The 24,701-nt window shown below is 43.9% G+C and overlaps 1 protein-coding gene and 1 non-coding gene across 2 annotated transcripts in view; one reads left to right on the forward strand and one right to left on the reverse strand.

Moving 5' to 3' along the window:
• Nucleotides 1-24,701, forward strand: part of RASGRF2 (Ras protein specific guanine nucleotide releasing factor 2) — a 254,831-nt gene that overhangs the window by 197,963 nt on the left and 32,167 nt on the right. Inside the window, exon 18 of the mRNA XM_069590053.1 lies at nucleotides 5,007-5,113. Coding sequence (XP_069446154.1) covers nucleotides 5,007-5,113 — 107 coding nt within the window. The remainder of the gene's footprint in view (nucleotides 1-5,006; nucleotides 5,114-24,701) is intronic.
• Nucleotides 22,720-22,792, reverse strand: TRNAG-CCC (transfer RNA glycine (anticodon CCC)). The gene has a single exon. It is a non-coding gene; the product is annotated as a tRNA-Gly (tRNA).

Consider the following 24,701-nt stretch of genomic DNA (forward strand, 5'->3'; position numbering starts at 1 on the left):
CAAAGATGCTTGAGATAAAATCCCTTCACCAGGGAATGTATAGTTTAATGAGAGAGATGTCACATGTACCACCGGCTGTAAGGGACAGAATGACTTACGAGGTATCTGGGGGAAGGACCATAAAGGTGAATCTCATTCTTAACTTCACATACGCAGTGATTTGCTTCTTACCACTTTTCTAGATGACTTTTGTTGCCCAAATTAGCCCATCTGACCAGTGCCTACAACTAAAAAACAGCCCAAGCGTGAATTGGAAAGACAGGAATCTCGTGGTGGCAGTATTTCACATGCGTGATGTTAGTAAAATAAAACTTCCTGGCATCTGTAGAGTTTGGTTGGGCTGTCACACTTGACAAGGGAAAGATTTGTAAAACTCCACAAAGAATTTCTGTTTGGTTTTACAAAAAGTGGCTTAACCCCCCGGGGGTGGATCCATGACTGTAGGACAGATTGGCTTCTACATGGGTATCGCCACCAATTGGCTGTGTGGTTCATGTTTCAATTTGGAAATAAATATTGCTCAAGCAGCCCCCAGCTTGTACGGTGGCTTACAATAAGGAGGAAGTCTGGCAACTTGCAAAAAATGGTTGCTCTGATCAAAGAGCTTTAAAGTCTGTGAAAAATGGGCATCTTTCATTGCTTGATCAACAGATGGACATCTTTGATCTTAGAAGTACTCTTATCAATTCTGTTTAAACTGCCAATTTAGAAATTCCCGACACCAGATATATAAACCATCTCTCTGAGGGGATATCTCTAGTCAATCCTGAAGGTCAAGTTTTATTAGTGGAGTTACAGCTTACTCATGAACTGAAATTGCCTTAACAGGACTGTTATGTGCTAAGCTGATACATGGGATCTTGATGTAATTTTGCACATGGGTTCATGCTCCTGATCAGAGCACCTATCTCCCCTTTTTCCTGTTTTCTACCTCTTTAGCTCTTTGTATTGCAGCTGGTTAGGGCTTTCCTGATGGCTTAGCGGGTAAAGAATCCGCCTGCAATGCAGGAGATACAGGTTCGATTCCTGGGTTGGGAAGACTCCCTGGAGGAGGAAATGGCTAACCCACTCCAATATTCTTTGCCTGAAAAATTCCATGGGCAGATGAACCTGGTGGGCTACTACCCATGAGGTTGCAAATTTTCAGATCTCTTTACAGTTTGCTCCTTTCTGTATTTAACTGGGTCTAGCTCGTGTTTATTTATATTTTTCTATCCATGTTTTGGGCTTCCCTTGTAGTTCAGACAGGTAAAGAATCCACCCGCAGTGCAGGAGACCCAGGTTTGATCCCTGGGTCAGGAAGAATCCCCTGGAGAAGAGAATGGCTACCCATTCCTGTATTCTTGCCTGAAGAATTCCATGGACAGAGAAGCCTGGCGGGCTATAGTCCATAGGGTGGCAAAGAGTCGGACACGACTGAGTGACTAACAAATCCATGTTTTAAATTTCAACTTGTCTATTTTTCAGCAATAATTGAAAGAATAATTCTGTTAATTTGAAGACATTTTATGATCTTATAAAACTTAAAATATTTTAAATTTTTTTCACATGTTTTTAGTTCACACTTTTATATCTTTAGTCTCAAGCATCCTACTTTAGGATATTTGAAATTTTTGGTGGTGGTGGAGGGGTGGGATGAGGTGGGGAGTTCCTGATCCCTGTGTCTATGGACCCTTGTTTATGGTGGATGGCTTATTTGTTTTGTGCTTTGGGACTGTGAGTTTTTCCTACGGGTCTTTCTTGTTGGTCATCCAGTACAGGCTGAGGGTAAGCTCATGTCCCTCTGGAGAGGTTTTGTGTATGCTTTTGTCAGGGCGCCAGAGTTATCGCTGGCCATGGCCCCCCGGTAATGGTTCATTCTGGGCTTCAAACCCACATGAGGTGGGCCTGCAGTTATCTGTTCTCGGCAGGGGGGAGTTCACTCCCCTGAGATCCAGGCTAAAATAGTCAAGTTTCTTAACTACCTCCTTGTGCAGGCTGGAGAATTTCTTTTCTGAGTCCTCCCTCTCGGGCAGAGGGGGTGGTCTGATGAGAATTCCAGCACCCACACTTCCTGAAGGCCCTGGGGCTTCTTCTCTTGAGTCACGTGGATTCACAATCCACATCTCCTGTTACCAAGGCTGGTAACCTACTCTCCTCTCAGAGCAGTAGTTCAGAGACTTAGTTCTTTTTTTCATTTGACTCTGGAAAACTCCTTATCTTCTTGAGAACTGAGCTATGCATTTAAAAAGATATTATATTTTCCCCAGAATTTCTAAGATTTTAACATCAAAAAGTTTTTTTTTTTTTCAATATCTATTTTACCAAGAGCACATCAGCATCCTCTGACAGTGTCTTGTAGTGGGTGGAAGACACCTGTCCACATCCAAAGAGGAGTGTGGGGAAAGGACCTCTGCCTTTTAGAAGTGTATGCCCTTTTTGGTCTAACTCATCTGTAGGCTCTGAGGACTGTTCATTCAGTCTTTCATTCAGTCACTCTTACCTTTACAGCACATTCAGTAATTACTGATTTCCTACTATACAAGCTTGCATTCATTTATTCAGCAAACATATATTGTGTCTAGTTTCTGCTACATGCCACGTATGTGCTCACGCTCAGCAAAAACTTACCTGATCCCTGTCTTCATGGAGGACACAAATACTGATCAGAAAATCATACAGATAAAATGTGTAAAATTGCAAATATGGCCAGTGTCCGGAAATAAATGTGCATGTTGTTGTGAGATGTGCAGTGAGAGAGTTACCTGGTTCGGGCCCTTAAAGGCTTTTTGGGGGACGTGGAGTAACTAAGAGTGGCTTTCACTGAGTGAAAAGCAAAGTGATAATTGTGCCAGATACGGAGCAGTATATACAAAGACCTTGGGGTGAGGATGAGGGACTGAAAGAAGGGTGGTTAATTGGAAGAGGAGATTGTGAAAAGAATAAGGTCTCAGAAAAGGCTGAAAGGGAGCTAAGAGCCGAACCATGGAAGACATTGAAGGCTGTGTTAAGGAGTTTTGTGTCATTAAGAGCTTTAAACAGGGGAATGGCACATCTAATTTGCCCTTTGGAAGATCGTTCTGATTTCAGAAAAGAGAACAAATTTGAGGAGCCAGGAGTGACAGTGAGGCTAGTTAGGAGGCTGTTGTCAGTAGACTAGATAAGAATTGGTAGAGCTCAGTGCCAGTTTTGGCTTTGTAAATACAAAGACATGGACAGATCTGAGATTTATTTAGCAGGTAAAACTATCGAGGAGAAGCAGAGAGTCGGGCCAAGAACTATTCCAAAGTTCCAGGCTTACATAACTGGATGGCTGGTGGTGGTCCTTTACTGAGATGGGGAACACCAGAAGAGAATAAGGTTTGATGGAAAGGCCAGGGGGTTTCCTTTTGCATGTATTGAGTTTGAGGTTTTTGAAAAATCTAAGAGGCATTTGGATTCATGGATCCAGAGTCCAGAGAAGAAAACTAAGGATGTAATTATGAGAGTAATTTTCATAGGTGATCATTAAATGAGATTTCCTATGGAGACATGATAAGTTGTTGTTGTTCAGTTGCCAAGTCGTGTCTGACTCTTTTTGACTCCATGGACTGCAGCATGCCAGGCCTCCCGGTCCCTCACCATCTCCTGGAGGTTGCCTAAGTTCATGTCCATTGAATAAGTTATAGAAACATAGAGGTTACTGGTAGTTTAGTGGGGGCTGTTTTGGTGGTAAGAAGGGGTCAGAAGCTAGGAGTAGGATGTGAATGTGGACAGTTTTTAAGAACTTTCCCAATGAAGTTATGTGTGATTTGAATTAATTTTTTAAACAATAATGGCAGTTATTTATTTCTTTACTTTTTTGGCCATACCACACGGCATGTTGGATCCCGGTTCCCTGACCAGGAATCAAACTCAGGCTCACTGCAGTAGAAACGCAGATTTTCTTAATCACTGGAACCACCAGGGAAGTCTCCTTGAATTCATTTTTAAAGGAAACAAGGCACTTAGTTATGATTGGAAAGCAAAATCTTTTAAAATAGAGAATAAGTAGAAAATATTAAAATAGTTTCTTGATAGTGAAGAGGTGGCCAAGATAGAAACATAGGCTGGCAGAGATGAAGACTCTGACCCAAGATTGAGTTGTAATAATAGCTAACATTTATTGTACTCTCACTGTTTTCCCAAGTGCCACTCTAAATGCTTAACTAACTTAATCTCCAAAAAGTCTCTGCAGTTGATACACTTATTCCGTTCAGGACATGAGGAAGCTGATCACCAGAGAGGAGCTGTAACTTACACCGTAGGAGGACAGGGATTTCAACCCAGTCTGGCTGTGGAGTTCATGTTCTTAGGTGCTTGTGTGCTAAGTTGCTTCAGTCGTGTCCAACTCTGCACAACCCTATAGACTATAGCCCGCCAGGCTCCTTTGTCCATGGGATTCTCCAGGCAAGAATACTGGAGTGGGTTGCCATGCCCTCCTCCAAGGGATTTTCCTGACTCAGGGATCGAACCCAAGTTTCTTACGTCCTCATGTATTGGCAGGTGGATTCTTTACCACTAGCGTCACCTGGGAAGCTCCTTCTGCTTCTCAATATGAGTGCACAGCAAAGTATTTATATCATCTGTGAGCCAAGGTATGAGCTTATCCATCTACAAATATTGAAAATATCTGTGGTTACATGACTCTGGAGCAAAAGTATAAACTAATGTTAGCTCAAATACTTTGTTAAAACTCCTTCTTGGCTTTATGTTATACAACAGGACAGGCATAAGTGGAAATGTCACTAGACCATCTGTAGCTTTAATCAGTGACCGTTAATAAATATGTGCACATTATTCATTTAATTGTACCTATAACTATGTGGTGGCCTCTGAGGGCATCACAGGTAAGTAAGCAGAATCCACGACCAGCTGAAGCCACTTACTCCTCTGCCAAGATGTGTCATTTGTGAGTGGCATTAAGCAGTGTCCCAAAATAAGTGACCTTTTCCAGGTCCCCAGGGATTGGCTTTAACTACAACATGTGTGTTTCTTTTCCTCCCAAGGATTTAACAACTCCGAGAGAACATGCGACAAAGAGTTTATTATACGTAGGACAGCCACCAATCGAGTACTGAACGTTCTCCGTCACTGGGTCTCAAAGCACGCACAGGTAATTCAGTAGCCTCGGTAATTACTTTCAAGGATTTTTTTTTAAACACCAGCTTTAAAAATCATTAACAGCACCTCATGATGCTTTCAAGTAGAGTTTGAAACCTTGGAAATAGAGCATGCTGAAGGGAAAAAACTTAAAAGGTGGGCCTACAGGTCAAAGCAAGCAAATGTATACCACCAGCATCCAGTGGTCCAGTTCTTCCAAGGGCAGGACACAGGAGGTGGAGCAGGACTACCCCTTCTCTCATCTCTGCAGAACAGCACCCACTGTGGGTGCCAGCTGTCCTCTGCCACCTGGGAGCACTGTTCACAGGGCCCTCTCTATGAGCAGAGGTGGGTCAGTTGGGGTGGCACCTCATGGAGGTAAACAGCAGGTGTCCCTGAAAGCAAGCAGCATTCTGGTACCAGACACGGGGGTGTTTCCTCAGCCTGATTCAGAAGACACTTTTGCCTTCACCTCCTTTTATGTTTTGTTTCGAGTACAGTTGACTCTTAGTTGAGGCATGTGGGATCCTGTTCCCGGACCAGGGACTGAACCTGGGCCCCCTACACTTGGAGTGTGAAGTCTTAGCCACCGGACCCCCAGGGAAGTCCCAACTCTTGAGCAATGTGGTGGTTAGGCGCGCCAGCCCTCTGTGCAGTGGAACACTTGTGTATAGCTTACATCTGGCCCTCTGTACCTGTGGTCCTGTGATGTATGTGGTTCCTCCACATCCACAGATTCAACCAACCTCAGACTGTGCAGTGTGGTAGTGCTTACAATTGAAAACAGTCTGCATACAAGTGGACCCACACAGTTCGAATCTGTTTCCCAAGAGTCTACTGTATTCTGTTTTTAAATTGCATCACGCTGACAGGACACTTGCTTGTTTTCTATTTGTGCATATTCAGTGCAAGTTTATAGACTTTGTATCCGTTTCACCATTTCACAAAATAAAGCAAGGGCCCCCTTTGCCTCATTGACTCAGGGCATGAATTGTGCCAAACAATGTCTCCACTGTCAAATAAGTGGTGGGCCTTCCTGACGCAGGCTGGCTAGCACCCTGCAAGGGAGTTGTGGAGAGAGAAGGGGGCCCTTCATGGCTCAGATCAGCACATGGGAAACATACAAAGTGCAAGTTAGCTAGTGAGTAGAGGGAAAAAATGCAAGGAATTCCCATGTTTCACTTCATTATATTTTCAGAGGCCGTCCTACTGAGGTTCTACTGCCTGGTCCTTGGTAATGACCGTTCATCAGAGAGAGTCTCGCGAGGGCCAGGCTCCTGAAAACCCTGTGGCAGGACAGTTCACTAATTGGAACAAGGGGGATGTGGACCTCACCACTAGCTGGCCCATGACAGCTCCTAAACAGTAATTAAAATAAAAACAAGTACAGCACATCAATAAAGACTGTAAGCACTTCATCTTGTACATCTTAGATAAATAACAATGGATCCTATATGACTCAAATTCAGAGAACCATCCTTAGCTCGTTGGAAATGTCTAGTCTCTCTTTTCCACAATCTCAGTGAGCTGCTTTGAATCCCTTTTGCTTCACTGCAGATAAAACATGATAATGATGTTTCTCTGCCACCTGACCGTCCATCCTGTCATCTCTGATTTTTGACCCAGAGTCTTGGCTTCTGATTCCTGGGTCTGACAGTGGCTTGGAGATGCGGAGTAGTTTTGATAGACAAAGTGGAGCAGATGCTGTGTGGTTCTTTTCCCCAGTCAGAGCTTCGGCCCTGCAAGTTCATGCCAAGACTTGCAGTCACAGCACCGGTCACAGCCCAGGTTTCCCTGGTCCCAGCTCCTTCCTCTCCTCCACATCTTCCCTCAAAAACTCTAACCCCACCTCCCTGTTAGCCTTAGTTTCCTTTTATCCCTTTTATCAATTCCCAGCGCCCTCTTCCTCTAATGATCTCAAACAAGGGTCCCTCACAATTCACAGATAATACTTACAGTAGCTAGAAAAGTACCTCAATTCAAGTTACAGTAGACTGGGGTTATTTTACTTTTGGTAAAGACAGTTCATAGATAGGAAGAGATTGGTGTACTAAATCCATCACTTATAATTAAGAGATTCATAGTAAAGTGTTATCATCTGATTTAACAGCTACATTGTACATTTAGGTATACATGTGTGCATACAGGCAATATCAGGCTGAATAGCACCAAGCCATTAGCTACTGAAATAGAAAATGGATTGATATGAAAGCAAGAGTCTCTTAATTCAGATTGTGTCCAAATGGCCTTTAGTTCTAATCCAAAAGCACCCTAGATAGATAGAAGGAGATGATTGATAAATAAATGTTGTTGTTTAGTCACTGAGTCTTGCCCGACTCCTGGGACCCCATGGACTGCAGCCCATCAGGCTCCTCTGTCCATGAGATTCTCCAGGCAAGAATACTGGAGTGGGTTGCCATTTTCTTCCCCCAGGGGATCTTCCTGACTCAGGGACTGAAGCCACGTCTGCTGCATTGGCAGGCAGATTCTTTACCACTGAGCCAACAGGGAGGCCTAGATAGATGGGTGGCCACACAGATGACTAAATGCAGCAGGTGCAAAGTTTCATGTGGTGCAGCCGAATCCTGGGAGGAAGATTTTGTAAATGGAAAGGAGAGGGTACGAAACTGTACTGGACACCTACTCCACAGGTCAACTTGAACTTGCTGTTTTATTTTATTGTCTGTATCTTACAGTTGAATCCCAGACATGAAGTACCAAAAGTCACAGGACTTCTAAGTGGTAGAACCTGGACTTGAACCAAGAACTGTTGAACTCCAGAGCTCAAGTCCTAGTCCCAGAGAGTTGAGTCTGCCAGTTTGGAGTGAACTTGGCTGGAAAGGCAGCCACAAACCTGAATCCTTGGTTAGAAAAGCAAAGGCAGGATAAGAAATGATGCTTGGTTAACTTCCTAGGAAACCCTTTTCCCCTTCCAAGTGTGGGTGAAATGGACTAAAATGAAGCTGTAATCTTGGAAATAAAATCTTCTATGTGCAACAAAAAGCACCCTAGGTTTTAGCTTTTACTTGGACAGTTCACATACTTTGCAGCCTGTCACTTCAGATGTGCTTATACATGGGAAAGCACTTTGCAATCAATTTTAGCATCCCAGACCCTCTCTCCATCAAAGTGGCACATCTCTACATGTGTGGAGAGTACAGCTGCTCGGGTATCCAGTCTTTTCTCCTGTCAGGATTACTGTAGAAAATTTAGACCCTGATGTGCCACAGGCAGTTCTTACCACTCACTCACTTGTCTTTTCTTACTTTGCCTGCTCATGTGAGTAGATTGTCGTGATGTGTGGTTGGTGTTGGATTATCCTGTTATAACTTCATCATGTGCACAGCCTGTCACCTTCCTCATTCAAGTGAGTTCTCCATCACCATCTCCCAGTCAGCGCGTGAGGTGCAGGCGTTTCTGTAGCATTTCTGCTTATTGGAAAACAGCTTTAGGACATTTTTTTGCTGGCTTCAGTGTCCAGGTCTCCCTTCTTCGCTTTACTGACTTGCTTTTGGTGGGACTTGAGCCCAGGCCTATCCATTTCTAAAGCCAGAGTGCTTCTAATTACACCTCATGGCCTGGATCCTAAGCTTAGACTTTAAGTTTTAATTACAAGTTGGTCACAACACTTCAAGCTACAAGAGAAGTTGTTATTTTAATATTTTGAGAACGTAAGTACTTTCGTTTTAATTCTCTTTTCTGAATTTTGAAGAGCATGATAAGAACTTAAAGCACTGTTTTAGAGTTTCATATGGTAATGGATTTTAAACAAAACTCTCTATTTATCCAACTGGAATTACAATTAAAATGTCATTAAACTCAATTAGTTTTAATTAAAATGTCATTAAAATTAAAGTATATTCTTTCCCCCAAATTCATTCTATTTCCTATGTGATCACTGCACAGACCAGAGCTTTTTAAAGCATTCAGTCATGACCACTTAATGGAGAGTAGAATCAATTAATGGGTTGTTATGAAGAGCAGGTCAAGGCAGGCTCTTGATAATGGGTGGGTAAACAGTTCCAATAGAAGCCAGACAGACCTGGTTTCCGCTCATGGTCCTGGAGGCCACATTGCGTACCCACCACCTCCTGTCACCACTGCAGTACCACCTGAGCCAGCTGAGTTAGAGGAGGTGGGTGCATGGCCCCCGACTTGATAGACCCCCAAGCAAGGTGACCACCATGGTGCTTGAAGAAGGATTAACAGCTCCAAGCCTTTATTCAGGTTTCAGTTCAGTTCAGTTCAGTCACTCAGTCGTGTCCGACTCTTTGCGACCCCATGAATCGCAGCACGCCAGGCCTCCCTGTCCATCACCAACTCCCGGAGTTCACTCAAACTCATGTCCATCAAGTCGGTGATCTCATCCAGCCATCTCATCCTCTGTCGTCCCCTTCTCCTCCTGCCCCCAATCCTTCCCAGCATCAGAGTCTTTTCCAATGAGTCAACTCTTTGCATGAGGTGGCTAAAGTATTGGAGTTTCAACTTCAGCATCAGTCCTTCCAAAGAACACCCAGGACTGATTTCCTTTAGGATGGACTGGTTGGATCTCCTTGCAGTCCAAGGGACTCTCAAGAGTCTTCTCCAACACCACAGTTCAAAAGCAAAGCATCAATTCTTCAGCGCTCAGCTTTCTTCACAGTCCAACTCTTACATCCATACGTGACAAGTGGAAAAACCATAGCCTTGACTATCCAGGTTTATTTAAAGGTATTTACTCTCACAGAGGTAATAGGACTTGAGACTGCTGGTCAGAAAACTTGAGCTCTAATCTAACTCTGTCAATTAACCCGCATATTTGAGGGTTTTTTAAAATTAATTAATTAATTTGGCTGCATCAGGTCTTAGTTGTGGCACACGTGATCTTCGTTGCATCACGTGATATATCTTCCATTGTGATGAACAGGCTCTCTCTAGTTGCAGCCCACGGGCTTATTTGCTCCACGTCATGTGGGACATTAGCTTCCCTGACTAGGAATTGAACCCATGTCCCCTGCATTGCAAGGCAAATTCTTAATCACTGAAGTGAAGTGGGGAGTCCCGCCAGAGAAATCCCACCGTCATCTTTGTTGTCTCTGGTTTTCACATCACAAATGAAGGGCTTGGACAAGAGATTGTTTTTCTTACCTGATTCATTCAGTACCAGTTGAGCCCATTTAAGGAAGAATGCAGCGTTATTGTGACAACTTGACTGTTTTGAAGTAGTAGCTTTGTGAGAAAATTAGTAAGGAGTTGAATGCATTTCAAAAAGCAGCACAGCATGCTCACAATTGCATTTTTCCTCACATGGTAGACTAACTAGGGGGCACCATTGCAATTTGTAGAAAACAACCACAGTGAAACAGCAGGATGCAAATTTGTCTACAAATAATCTAGAAAATTGAGTCTTCTATAAAGTATTAGAGATCATGCATTTATTTCTCAGTTCTCATCAAAGCTAACTCATGTTGGCAGATACTGTCCTGAACTTATTTCAGGAGAAATAAAGAAAGAACTACAGAATTACGGGTATGGGTCTCCAGAGAAATAGAAACTCCCTAGGATGTCACCTTCAGCTCTCCCTATCCCCTTAAATGTAGTGCTAGGGTGCCACTTCCTCTCCTAGCCTTTTCTTTAGTATTTGGTAAGGCTAAAATGTTTCATTTTTTTCCTGATTTTAAAATTTCTCTCCTGTGAATGTACTCTCCCCTAACTTCTCCTCATCTTGTCATGCTTTTTCACTCATTTTTCTCCTTCCATGTTGAAAGTGAAGCCACAAGGCGAGCTGAGTTTCTCACATATGCACTTGTCTATGGATCAGCAGCCTAGAGTTGGAGTGGGGCTGTGTTCTTCCAGCTCTGCCATTTATCTTCTCTGGGGCCCTGAACTGGTTACTCAGACTCTCTAGGGAGGCTGATTTCTTCTTCTAAAAAGGAGAACAACTATCCATGTTTTCCCTTACCTAAGACTGTAGAGAGAATTAAAGGTGATGTTGAATTAAGAAACGTGAAGGACATAAGGTACAACATAGGTACAGCCCCTTCCAGCTAAGGACAGGAGAGATGTACATTTCCTCTCCCTCCAGCCAGCCTGGAAGCACCCTCCACACAGGGGGCCGTGCCTCATTCATCTTTGTATCTCCTTTCGCTGGCTCTGCAATGTTGACTACATGGTAATTGCCCAGGGATAGCTGTTGAGTTTACACTTTAATGTTGCTGTTGTTCATTCTCTCCAGAAAGTAATTTTCTAGCCTTCAAGTTTCCCAAGTCAGCCAAGGCAGAGACTACAACCACTAAAGGAAATCAAGGCTGTGTGTGTAAAAAGTCTTGAGTAGAGAAAGTGTTTTCAACTGGGTGTCCACACCCTCCTGGGGGTGTCATGCTGGGCAGCCTTATGTGTCATTCTCACAGTTCCTGATTGCAAGGTGTCTGCAGGTTCCTGGACTGCAGAGCTTTAAAAAAATTGTTTTAATTAAAGTATAGTTGATGTACAATATTTTATAACTTACAGGTGTACAATAGAGTGATTCACAATGTTTTAAGGTTAAACTCTAAGGTTATCATAAAATATTGGCTATATTCCCCACGTTGTACAATATATCTTTGTAGCATATTTTATACATAATAGTTTGCACCTCTTAGCCCCTCACTCCTATATTGCCCCTCCCTCCTTCCCTCTCCCCACTGCTAACTAACAGTTTGTTCTCTGTATCTGTGAGTCTGTTCCACTGTGTTGTAGATCTAGGGTTGTATTACTAGTTTGTTGCATTTTTTAGATTCCGCATATAAGTGATATCATACAGTATTTGTCTTTCTCTGTCTGTATTTCATTTAACATAATACCCTCCAAGTCCATCCATCTTGCTGCAGATGGCAAAATTTCGTTCTTTTTAACGGCTGAGTAGTATTCCATTGTCCATATAATATACACCACGCCTTCTGTATGCATTCATCTGTTGCTGTAGGTTGCTTCCATGTCTTGGCAATCGTGAATAGTGCTGCTGTGGACACTGGGGTGCATGTATCTTTTCGAATTAGTGTTTCTCCCTGTGCCCTTTGTGCACAGCCAGGTTGGGGAGGGACTTTGAGGCTGGCTATAAACAACTCAGATCTGTGTTCTAGTATCTATGGAAGGTCTCGTATGTACAATTTACAGCAATTTTGATTTTCCTGAGTTGTCTTATTGATCAACTAATTCTGAAAAAATACTCTGTCCACTTGTTCGTGGGTTATTACAAACCATGGAATAGCACTGAGAAAAGAGCCTGCAGCTGTGTCCACAGGTTGCAGCTCACTTCATCAGACTATGGGCACCATCGGAACAATAAGTACCTGAGAATGAAACAGTCATTTATTTTCTTAATTGTAAGCTAAAGGGAATTAGCCTACATGTTTTAAAAGTGTTAGGTCAGACACAAATGACCTAATTATGTTAAAATCTTCCCAAAAGAGTTTGTGGAGGGAACACTGCTACTCCCTTTTCTGTTTTCTTACCTCCTTCACTCATTCACTAATAAGAACTGAGTACCAGAGTGTGCCCGACACTGGGGTATATGTGAGCATGAGCCTGAGTTGGGTAGCGGGCCTTAAGTCTCTGGCAGAGAGGTCTCCAGAAACCCCACAAGTGCCGCAAAAGGAGGAACTTGGCACTGTCCCATCTGCCACGTCCAGAGGGAACCAGGGCCAGGCTCCACCTGCCGCAGTATGCCAGGCTAAACCTTCTTCCCCTGGAAGGTCAGAAGTGATAGCAAGAAAGCAGAGAGGAAGTAGGGAGAGAGAAGGGGCCTCCCAGGTGGATTCCCAGGCTCGAGGCCAGCCAGGCAGGGCCAGGAGGGAACTGGTGTATTCTGGACAGAAATGGAACTTCAATTCATGTATTGGATTGGACATTTTGACTGAAGAGATTGTTCTTATAACTAAAGCTTCTGGAAACTCTGGTGCCCATCCTAAAAGGTGGGGAAGGATGGCCTGTAGAGAATCTAATGAGGTCACTGAGAAACAGTACTGCTGCCCAATTATTTCATTATTGTTCATGGTACAGGAAGTGTAGGTCACCTTGGCAGAGCAAGTTTCACGGAATTTGTCAAGATAACTCACTTGCTATGTTTCTAACTCACTTCTGTCCTCTTATATTCATTGTATGATGGACAAAGCACTTTAGCTGCTGATGAAGAATACCTTGGTTTAAATGCATTTTTACATTGTGTTGAGATAGTATATGCTTCGTATGAAGGGTATTGAACATGGGTAGAACTCCGTGACGTTTTACCCACGTACACACCTGTGCATCTCCCACCCTGATTAAGAAATGGAATATTTCTGGCAACAGAGAGGCCCCTTCCAGTCAATGTCCCACTTCCTGGGCATTGCTCAGTTTTTCTTTTTTTTTTCCCTTAGTTTCAACATTGTTCTTATTGATTTTTGTACTTTTTATACATTCAGAATAAAACCCTTTATCTGCCAATTACATTCATTTACCCCAGGTTGTTCTTTGGTATAACATGTTTATGTAATTTTCTATTGAATATACTTGATTTAAAATATTGTGTTAATTTCTGCCATACAGCAAAGTGATTCAGTTATATATATGTGTGTGTGTGTATATATATATGCATTCCATTTTATATTCTTTTCCATTGTATTAATATTAACAGTTTATCACAGGATACTGAATGTAGTTCCCTGTGCTGTACAGTAGAACCTTGTTGTTTTGTTGTTGTTCCAGTCTATATATAATAATTTGCATCTGCTAACCCCAAACTCCCAGTCCATCCCTCTCGCGCCTCCCCTCCCTTTGGCAACCAGAAATCTATCCTCTATGTTTGTGAGTCTGTTTCTGTTTTGTGGACAGGTTCATTTGTGTCATATTTTAGATTCATAGATAAGTGATACCAGTGGTATTTGTCCTTCTTTTTCTGACTTACTTCACTTAGTAGGATAATCTCTAGTTGCATCCATGTTGCTGCAGATGGCATTATTTCATTTTTTTATGGCCGAGTAGTGTTTCATTGTAACTCAACATTAAAAAACTAAGATAGTGACATGTGGTCCCATCACTTCATGGCAAATAGAAGGGGAAAAACTAGAAGCAGTGACAGCTTTTATTTTCTTGAGCTCCAAAATCATGATGCATGGTGACTGCAGCCATGAAATTAGAAGATGCTTGCTCCTTGGAAGGAAAGCTATGACAAACCTAGACCACATATTAAAAAGCAAAGATATCACTTTGCCAACAAAGGGCCATATAGTCAAAGCTATGGTTTTTCCAGTAGCATATACAGATGTGAGAGTTGGACCCTAAAGAAGCCTGAGCACTGAAGAATTGATGCTTTCAAATGGTGGTGCTGGAGAAGACTCTTGAGAGTCCCTTGGACTGCAAGGAGATCAAACCAGTTAGTCCTAAAGGAAATCAACCCGGAATATTCATTGGAAGGACTGATGCTGAAGCTGAAGCTCCAGTACTCTGGCCACCTTATGCAAAGAGTCAACTCATTGGAAAAGACCCTGATGGTGGGAAAGATTGAGGGCAGGAGGAAAAGGGGATGACAGAGGATGAGATGGTTGGAATGCATCACCAACTCAATGGACATGCATTTGAACAAACTCTGGGAGATAGTGGAGGACAGAGGAGCATGGTCTGCTGCAGTCCATGGGGTTGCAAATAGTTGGACATGACTGAGTGACTGAACAACAATTCCTGTTAGAGTAACCATTCTAGATGGATGCTCAGAACTTTGTGTACGGCTGTTCTTGGGAGAGCCCTGTGAAGGTGGAATCTGGGCTGAATCCAGGCCTTCGGACAAAATGCCACTACCCCTATTTGACCAGTGAAGCCATTAGGTCTCAGGGAGATTCAATCAGTACTGCCCAGGGAATTTTCTATAGTGATGGAAAGGTTCTATGTCCGTGGTATCCATAACAGTAGCCTCTGGCCATGTGTGATTAGTGCCTACAGTGTAACAGGCCACTCAAGAGTTCAGCACTAAGTAGACCCAGCTCTGATGTCCTGTCCTTCCACTGCCCTGCAGGGCCCCGTTCTTCTGAAGCAGGAACCTGGGTGGGTGGTCTCCACCAGGGCCCCAGTGAGCCTGCTGAAGAAGGAAGTACCCAGACTGGGTTTACTGAAGCAAAAGCAAAATCTTTTTGGAACATTGGTATTACAGTTATAAATCGCACAGAGAAGATGATGGCTTTTTCTCAGTAAGGAAGGACAACGAACACCCTTATGTTTTGGCTTTGGACCTGTGACCCCAGACCAGCGGTACAGTGGAAACATGCCCTATTGACTAATTGAGGCAGAAAAGTAGGTGCCGCTGTGACGGCCTGTACGTAGTGTGTTCAAAGACCTCAGGGATCAGGACGTCCTAAAATGAGAGCTTATCAGTTCATCCCTTCTTTTTCTTATTTTGACAGGTGACAGAGAGCCCTTTTAAAACTGGATTTTATGAACGTATACTGTGTTTACTGGGGCTTCCAGTACACCTGCCAGTACAGGAGATGCAGAAGACATGGGTTTGATCCCTGGGCTGGGATGATCCCCTGGAGAAAGAAATGGCAACCCACACCAATATTCTTGCCTGGAAAGTTCCATGGCAGAGGGGCCTGGTTGGCTACAGTCCACGGGGCAGCAGAGAGTCAGACACAACTGAGCATGCACGCACTGTATTTATTAGGTTATTATTTATTTATTGTTGTTGCTTAGTTGCTGAGAAATGTCCAGCTCTTTTGTGATTCCCATGGACTGAAGCCCACCAGGCTCCTCCGTCCATGGGATTCTCCAGGCAAGAATACTGGAGTGGGTTGCCATTTCCTTCTCCAGGGGATCTTCCCGATCCAGGGATCAAACCCACCTCTCCTGCATTGCAGGTGGATTCTTTACTGCTGAACTGCTGGGGAAGCCCCAGGAGGCCCCTTTAAATTTTTAAAATTTTTAGCCTTGCTTAGGGAAACATAAAATCCAGTGTCAATGTAAAGCACTAAGTTCAGATTTATTCTGTGCTCCAGATCTGAAATGGAGGTTGGCCAGGACAAGCACGTGGCAGACTTTTGTTGTGGGTGGAAGAATGAGATGGATAAGAGAGGACCCGCTCCTGACCAGGCAGCTCCTGCTGCCTGGACTGACGGCTCTCAGCCTGCGTCCAGCCCTGTCCTGTCCTTGGGTCCACCCCATCCTTGTCTATACTGCTCCTGCCAGTCTGCGTGGGAGACTCTCCCCGGCTATACGGGCCACCCAGACTCTGCTCCTGAGTCGTGGATTTTCTTTCCACTCATGAGACAGCCTTCAGAGTAGGGATGCCTGATCTTGGAGCTTTCTCAGGAGAAAGAGTCCCTCCCTGGACCACAGTACTCTCTGCCACACTTGGGTGCTTCCTGACCTCATTCTCCTAAAGGTGACCAGGACCTTACAAATGTCCCTCCCCCGCATCCTCACCACAGCTGAATGTGAGTTCCCAGCATCCACTTCCTGGGAAGATGTGTCCCTGACACTGACCTGGGAGAAGGAGCTCTGGGATTCCAGGGGAATGATCTCTGTGCCAACCTGAGGTTTGAGATGGTCTTAGTTATGGAGTGGGACACTCGGTCTTTCGTGGGCGACTTGAAAACCTAACCTCCCCACCCCTGCCACCCCCAGAAGGCAGTCTGCTCTCTGACGTTGCATTCTGAGTGACAGGCTCCCAGAGTGTTCAAAGGGTTCTTTAACAATACTGTATTAATGTCAGGTGCCGTTCTAAGTGTTTTCAAATACTCACTCATTCACTCCTCACTCCAGCCTTTTGCGGGAGGGAAGGTATAGTCTCTGTTTCACAGATGGTGAAATTGAAGCCTGGGGACGAAATATTAATAATTTGCCTGAGATGTTGCAGGTGGCCAGTGGCAGAACCAGGTTTCACACCTGGGCTGCTGGCTGCCCAGCTCAGGTTCTCAACCACCCATCTCACGGCCCCTGCATCTCGCCAGCTAACACTCAGGATGCAGAGCACTCCAAACGAATAGGAAAAAGCCACTTGTGACCTCAGACAGTGAGCATGTCATATGTTAGCACTGACAACACTTCCGTTCTCTATTTCTTAGTCTTCTCTGAGACTTTGGCCCTAGACTCTGTGTCCCTTAGACAAAGGATTTGGGATTGCTAAAGGTTGGGCAGAGTCCTGCCCCCTTCCAGCAGCCACTGCTGTGCCTCCTGCATTCAGACAGTGATTAGCCATCTCCCTTACCAGTCTCCCCCAGGCACTGCCAGGGCAGGAGTTGGGGGTGCTGTCCAAGGTCACAGACCAGAAAAACCCCTGCTGTTTTCAAGGCCTCAGGACCCCAGACATCCCACCAGTATCCCAGGTGGATTAGGATGTGGCCTCATTGCTCAGGTAGTACAGGGATGCTCCTAGGCCTTCCCCTGCCTGTGGGTTCTGATGGGGATGCCGGGAATAAGAGAGAATTCAGTCACGTTGTGAGATGCTGGAAGCTATGAAATATTTAAAAATATGTATGTATTTTGGCTGCACTAGGTCTTAGGTGCAGCAGTCAGGCTCAGTAATTGCAGGCTTGGCAAGCCCGCACATGCGCTGAGGCATGTGGGATCTTAATGTTCCAGTGAGGGATAGAACCCACGTCCCCTGCATTGGAAGGTGGATTTTTAAACACTGGACCACAAGGGAAGTCTCTGAAATATTTATTTTTAATGGTAAATTAGTGTGTATTACCTCAACCTTGCAAATGCTTTTATAAAAACCACCAAATGGAAAGATAATCCATGGACATAGTTTTTATGTTAGTCTCATCCTTATTAATTGGTCCCAATTTGCTTCTAGCTGTCCACACTACCACCGTTGGCCTCTAAATGTCGAAGCTAAGAAATCGCAAACATCCACCAGGTGCAAACGAGGACAAGCCCAGACTTGGCCATTTGCTGCTGTTGTTTAGTTGCTCAATCCTGTCTGACTCTTTGAGACCGCATGGACTGTAGCCCGTCGGGCTCCTCTGTCCATGGGAGTTTTCAGGAAAGAATAGGCGAATGGATTGCCATTTCTTTCTCCAGGGGATCTTCCTGACCCAGGGATTGAACCCGTGTCTCCTGCACTGGCAGGCAGATTCTCTACTGCTGAGCCACCAAGGAAGCCCAAGACTTCCCATAAAGGCAGCCCAATAGAGAAAGCTGTATCTAATTTAATTAGGATAGCAACGTCCTTTTCACTCCTTCTGATTTCCTGAACCTGTAGGCTGGTACTTATTTTCATCAGTGGGTGTTTGATCCTGCTGAATTTTGTGGTGGTTATTGACATTGTCCTCTCCTCCCCTCAGAATAGACTGCCTTGGGCATTGCATTTCACTTTAGTTTCTGGGTCAAAAAAAGACTCACATGAGGAACAAAATCCAGAAACCTGAATTCTGGTCTGGATTCCAGTGTGCGTTTGCTGTAAGTCTGTAAACTTGACCAAATGATCTGTATGGGGTTCTTCTACAGAAAGGAATTATTTGTCAGACTGCTCTAGAAAATATGTAAGAAACTATTAGCTGATAGATATGGGTTCTCTCTTTTTTTCTTTTAAGCTTGAGGATAGATCTTAACTCTTTCTGTGGTCCAGGCAAACAAGATTCTTGTTTCTTGAACTGCTTACCAGAGCTTTCTCTTATCTTTTATGCCTCCATATTGTTTCCTTTAAACTCTCCTTAAGCTTTCCATGCTTGTCTTTTAAAAATGCTTGGCAAGACATTTTCATCAGGATTTATTTAAGTCAGTGTGAAATAGAATTAAGAGTTAAAGAAGATGTCTTAAATGGAACTTCTTTTCAGTTTCCATTAGTTGCCGAGACAGAAATGTAGTTTTCCCTGTAGAACTAGTGGGATTCTTTAACCTTTTGCAGATGGATTGCATCGACAGAGAAAATTCAGAGAAGCACACAAGGGATTGTATGTACTTTGATAGGTTCTTATCTCTGCTATAAGAGTTTTCTGATTAAAGGTGCTGTGGGGATCCTCCTTTTTCCCAGTTTGCGTTCCGCATGCTCTTGGGTCATTGGAAGTGTTTCTGGAGACCATGGCGTGCCATCAAGTCCTCAGGACCAGTGACCTCTGTTACTTTCAGTCACCCTCGGACTTGGAGGAGCCCGCTTAACACTGGTGCATCAGACGGTTCATTCGGGTCCAAGATGTTGTCTCACCTGCTGACTTTTGCTTTGTGTTTCTTTCCTCCCAACTCTGCTCCCCAGAGTCACCCACCTATATCGTCTCATCTGCTCGGGTAAAGTTTCTCTCTGGAGGGACATTGAAGGTTCTAATTCTACCAGATTCCTATGTTTCTGAGTCTGTCTTCTCTGTGGGGAAAACTTACCAGCTTTCTTTATCGTCTTTTCCCCTCTCATGAATCCGGGGAGGGAGGACAAAGCATAGCTTAGAGAATACATCCTAGCATTTTGGTAAGGTTTTTATTCAAGTTAAGTTTTCCTGGCATGTGGCCTTCTTTAACTAAGAAAGTTACAAAATCAGGATTAAAACCAGGCTCTTCCACACTTTTCTTTCTCCCTCTGATCCTTGCCATTTTCTTGAAAGAGACAATTCCATATCAGTTCACACCTATCCAGAAACCAACGGAAAACACAGCATGTGGAAAAATTCTCTTTTTTTCCTGAGAAATGCCTTTAAACTGGCTGATTCTCTCTTGAAACTTAGAGATGTAAGCTCAGGAGCTATCGTATTTCAAGGTTGTAGGGCAGTATTTAAAATTCTAAGCACAGCTGTTCAGGTCTAGAGGCTGCATTTTAGCAAGTCATTCCCATGCAGAGTCATTTGTTAAGAAATGATGGAATAAATGATTTTCTGCATAGCTTTTTCCTTCGCGCTGAGCTGGTGTCATTCATCGCCATTTGCCTCTCCCCAGTTATTTTTGTTCTAACATATCTTCCACATTTCGCATTGTGCCTTCTCCTCGTAGCCTCCCACTTCACATCTGCTAAACTAATTTCCCAAACTGCCAGTTTAAGAAGAATTAGGTAGCTCATTATCACTTGTCTCAAAGTTAAGAACGCTCCCAAGCACGTTTATCCATTCATCCAACAAATATTTGAGGGCCCACCAGGCGCACGCATGCTTACCAAATCTGGGGGTTAATGATAACTGGAATTTACTACCTTTTCCTGGTTCATAAACTCCTACATGATGGTCAGGCATACATTTCTTATATATTCTGTTCCTCTTTGAAGATTCTCAACCTTATGAGTAATTAATACCTAGTAAGTGTTGAACAGGTACTACAAAGTGTTTAGTGTTACTATGGTATTTTTTAGGGTTCTCTTCCAAACTTAATGCCCTTTCTTTAAAATTTCAACTAGGCTGTTCTTTTTGTGGCGTGAACAAAGAGGTGGTTAAAATATTCTTGCAGTTTGTTGATGAGAAATGCTGGAAAACTCTATACCTTTCACTTTTCCAGGGAGAAACCCCAATTCAGAGTCATGGTTGCCCAGAGGTGGTGAGAAGGCAGGCAGACAAGGGTGGTGGCAAGTAGACAAGACAACCCAGGTACCATGCAGGGTCCCTTATCCAGCACAGTCTCCCCTAGGACCGGGTGGCAATACTGAAGTTCTAAATAAAGGTTCCCCTCAGAAGGGCTGAAATCCGCAGGGGTTGACAGGCTTATTATCTTTGGTTCACTAGCATTCATGGCATTCACCCTAGACTCCAGGGTGATTTGCACAGATTGGGAAGATCAGTCAGCATCTTTGGCTCAGTTTCCCGTTTGACACAATGGCCTGGATCTAACCTAAATCTACATCACAATTTCAAGTAAAAAAAAATCATCTTCTGTAGTCAAAGACAACAGGAAACAATAGCTTTGCAGTGAAAATCGTGAAGTCAAACTTTAGGCTCTTATTTTTGAGCCTAGCACACCCAAGGCCCCTTCTTTATGAGCCCTTCCATCCATTAAAATTGTCTATGTGATTTTACTCCACTCTGCAGCATTTCCACTTTCTTTTTAAAAACTCTGGCCACTGTTAAGAATACACTGTATTGATTACAATGAGAAAATTACTCTCATAATTCTCTTTACTCCCAAACTGTGCTTATTGAATCAGACTTTCCCAGTGTCCTAGAGTTCCCTTGGCCGTATGTGGTATATTATAATTATTACTCTATTCTGCAAGAATGAATGTCATTCCAAAATGCCTAAACTATCAACAGGGGTTAGTTGTAAAGTGCCAGAGAAACTGATTTTTCTCTTCTATGACTTAGTCTTACTCATACAAACCTGAGTCTCAAGATCCATGGCTCAAATCATTGTCACTGTGGATGGAAGGTGGTTCGGGATCAGCATGGTAATGCTGTTGAGATGTGTCTTTCAGGCCAAGACACCTTCACTGATAACTGCTTCTTTGAAGAGTATAGCAGTTAAAAACTCAGGTTTTAGCCAGCATTACCTGTGTTTGAGTCCTGGGTCTGCCACTTGCCGCCTGTGTGACTTGGGACAAGATACTTAGTACTTCAGCTCCCTCATACATGACATGGGAATAATGATTGTAACTTGTTGTTGTTGAGGGTTGAAGCAGATAATAGAGTGATTGAAATATCATCTAGCCTGTGGCAAACTCTTAAGTCTTGGTTGCGATAATTACCTCAGGAGTTGCTCAGTAAACTGGAGAAGGTATTGGCTCTCCCAGAAATGCTTAGTATGTTTGAGTTGAGGCTGTAAGGTCTCGGTAAAATGTCCCTAAGTCCTAATAGTCCTGAATAGAATCCTGGAGGATTCTAGCATCATCTGTTGGTAACTTTTTGCTCCTAAGCATGTGTTGTGTGTTACACTCCACTCTTTGACACTCTGCTTAAGCTGTCACCTCTTTACAGGGGGCTCCCAGACCCACACTTCCAGACGCTGCCCCTCTCCTAAGACTCAGTGGGCACCTGCTTTTAGATGCCCCTTGTTAAGCCCCTCTCCCTGGATTTTATTGGTTAATATCTGCTCTGTGCGCCCACTTCTGTTGGCTGTCTGTCTTCCCTAAAGCCCTAGATGCTAAGATGCTCAGTGCCTGTTGAAAGAACAAGAGCTGTAGTCTCCTTTTTAAAGACTGAAGTGTTAAAAGTCACGTTTTCTGGGCTCTCCGCCTTTGAAAGCAGACTGGTTTCTTTTTTCCAGCCTTCAGTCTCCTCAACCCTGCTTCGTGATTTGGAAAACGAACACTAACCTAAGTAAGCGGTTGTTGCAATGACTGCAGGCCCTCTTGGGTGCTGCGCTGTTTGCTCATCTTCCCTGAAAGTTCCCAGGCTCAGGCCTGGCTCAGTCGACACCCGCCTGCGGGTCTGGGAAAGGCGCTGCAGATTCCTGAGGAGCCAGGCGGCCCAGGAGCGCCACCTTGTGGGCGTCATTATTGCTGCCTTTGAGAAGGAGCCCAGTGTCCCTCCAACACTCCCAGTGTTCTGGTTTCCCATCTCAGGTCCTGGAGAAATGTAGCCAAAAATGAGATTCTAGATAAATTACAAAAAGACTGTTAGGCAAACTTACTGTCCATTACCTACTTCCTGTTTAAATAATCTACCTCCTGTTTACTGCATGTGCCTTATATGTTTCAGATTTCTTTTCTTTTCTTTTTTTAAAATATTTATTTGGCTGTGTCGGGCCTTAGTTGCACGTGCTGGATCCTCACTATGTGGAATCTAGCTCCCTGACCAGGGATTGAACCCAGGCCCCCTGCATTGGGAGTGCAAAGTCTTAGCCACTGGACCACCAGGGAAGTCCCCAGACTTCTTTTGAGTAGTAGGTAGTGTTTTTAACAGGGATTTTTGAATGGCCAATTCTGCATTTTACATGCTCTGGTTAAAAAAAGAAAAATTTACATTCTAAGTTGTACATCAGAAGATTCCGATTTTTTTCTCTTAAGGTTTTGAGGAGCTGCTTTTTGCATGATATTTTTTAAGTGGCCAAGTCTTGCTACTCAGAGTGTGAGCAGCAAAACCCAGGAGGTCCTTCAGTTCAGTTCAGTTCAGTCGCTCAGTCGTGTCCGACTCTTTGCGACCCCATGAATCGCAGCACGCCAGGCCTCCCTGTCCATGACCAACTCCCGGAGTTCACTCAGACTCGCGTCCATCTAGTCTGTGATGCCATCCAGCCATCTCATCCTCTGTCGTCCCCTTCTTCTCTTGCCCCCAATCCCTCCCAGTATCAAAGTCTTTTCCAATGAGTCAACTCAGAGTGTGAGCAGCAAAGCCCAGGAGGTCCTTAGAAAAGTAGAATCTGAGTCCCCATTCCAGACCTTCTGCACCAGAATCTGCGGTGATTCGTGGGCACTGGACAGTTTGAGAAGCACAGGTGGAAATAAGATGGAAGATCTGTGCTGTCCCCACGCGGCCATGTCCTTAAGGGCCTCATTTCACCCCATGTGATCACATCCCATCAGCCTCAGTGGCCTGGTGTGAACCGGGTTTATGGTTCCCGCCTTGCCTGCCTCTGGGTCGGCTGAGGAAGGGCTGAAATCATATACAGGAGGTCACTCTGAACATGATAAAAGCCTGTTCAAGTGTAAAGGAAGATTCTGAGTGAAAATTCTTATGTTTTGTACTTAGCCATCATTAGCTAACCTGCTTTATATTAGCTACATGAGCAAAGTGAGAATTCACCCGTAACCATTCCTCTCACTTCAGATAGTGTCTAGGCAGATTTCACCAAGTTTGCAAAGGTCGCTCTTAGGCTAGTCTTCCTAGAGCTCAGAATAATCAGATTACATTCTGTTTTCCTTAACAAGACCTTTCACACAACTTGCCTTCCTGGGGTCTCAGAAGTGTTCCCACTGTTGAGCCCAGAGTGGGGCACAGTAGGCACTGGAGAATGCTTGTTGATTAAGCCACTAATTAGCCCCCAGCGAGGTCCAAACACCAGCTTGATGTCCTTCACACTAACTCATTTATGATAATCATATTATTTGCATCATTGAGAGATTCAACATAGCTCCAGGACTCAGTCATCACAATAATAAGTATCAAACATTCATTAAGCAAAGATGCTGGATGGCTGAGAAATCCTTTGGTAGTGCATGAAGACGGGGGTAGGTGAGATCATTAGCTGTTGACAAACGTCACTCCCATTACATTTGAAATGGTGGGAGGAGGAGGACAAAGGACAAAAACAGCAGCAAATATTACTCTCTTCTCCTTGCAAACATTTTAAAAATAAAATCAGTAGTCAAGAAGTTGTTGGGCAAAAAGTAGGTGAAATTTTAGGAAAACATATCATCTGAAGGTGTTGCTTGGACCCTAGTGGCTCCTGCTTCTGAAGAAGGGATTGTCAAACAGTGAAAGGGAAATACTGAGAAAAATTAATGACACTGTTTTTCACCAAACTGAGGTTCACAAATATTCAATTCAGGTTTAATTAGACTTTTGTATTGTCTATAATTTGTGAAATTATGGACTTTATGCCCCCAATTTACTAAATATGGGCTTCCCAGGTGGTGTTCGTGTACGTCTGCCAATGCAGGATACATAAGAGACGCCAGTTCAATCCCTGGGCCAAGAAGATCCCTGGAGGAGGGCATGGCAACCCACTCCAGGGTTCTTGCCTGGAGAATCCCATGGACAGAGAAGCCTGGTGGGCTACAGCCCACAGGGTTGCAAAGAGTCAGACACTACCAAAGGAACTTAGTATAG

This window comes from Ovis canadensis, chromosome 5 (assembly GCF_042477335.2).
Source record: "Ovis canadensis isolate MfBH-ARS-UI-01 breed Bighorn chromosome 5, ARS-UI_OviCan_v2, whole genome shotgun sequence".
Classification (NCBI taxonomy): Eukaryota; Metazoa; Chordata; class Mammalia; order Artiodactyla; family Bovidae; genus Ovis; species Ovis canadensis.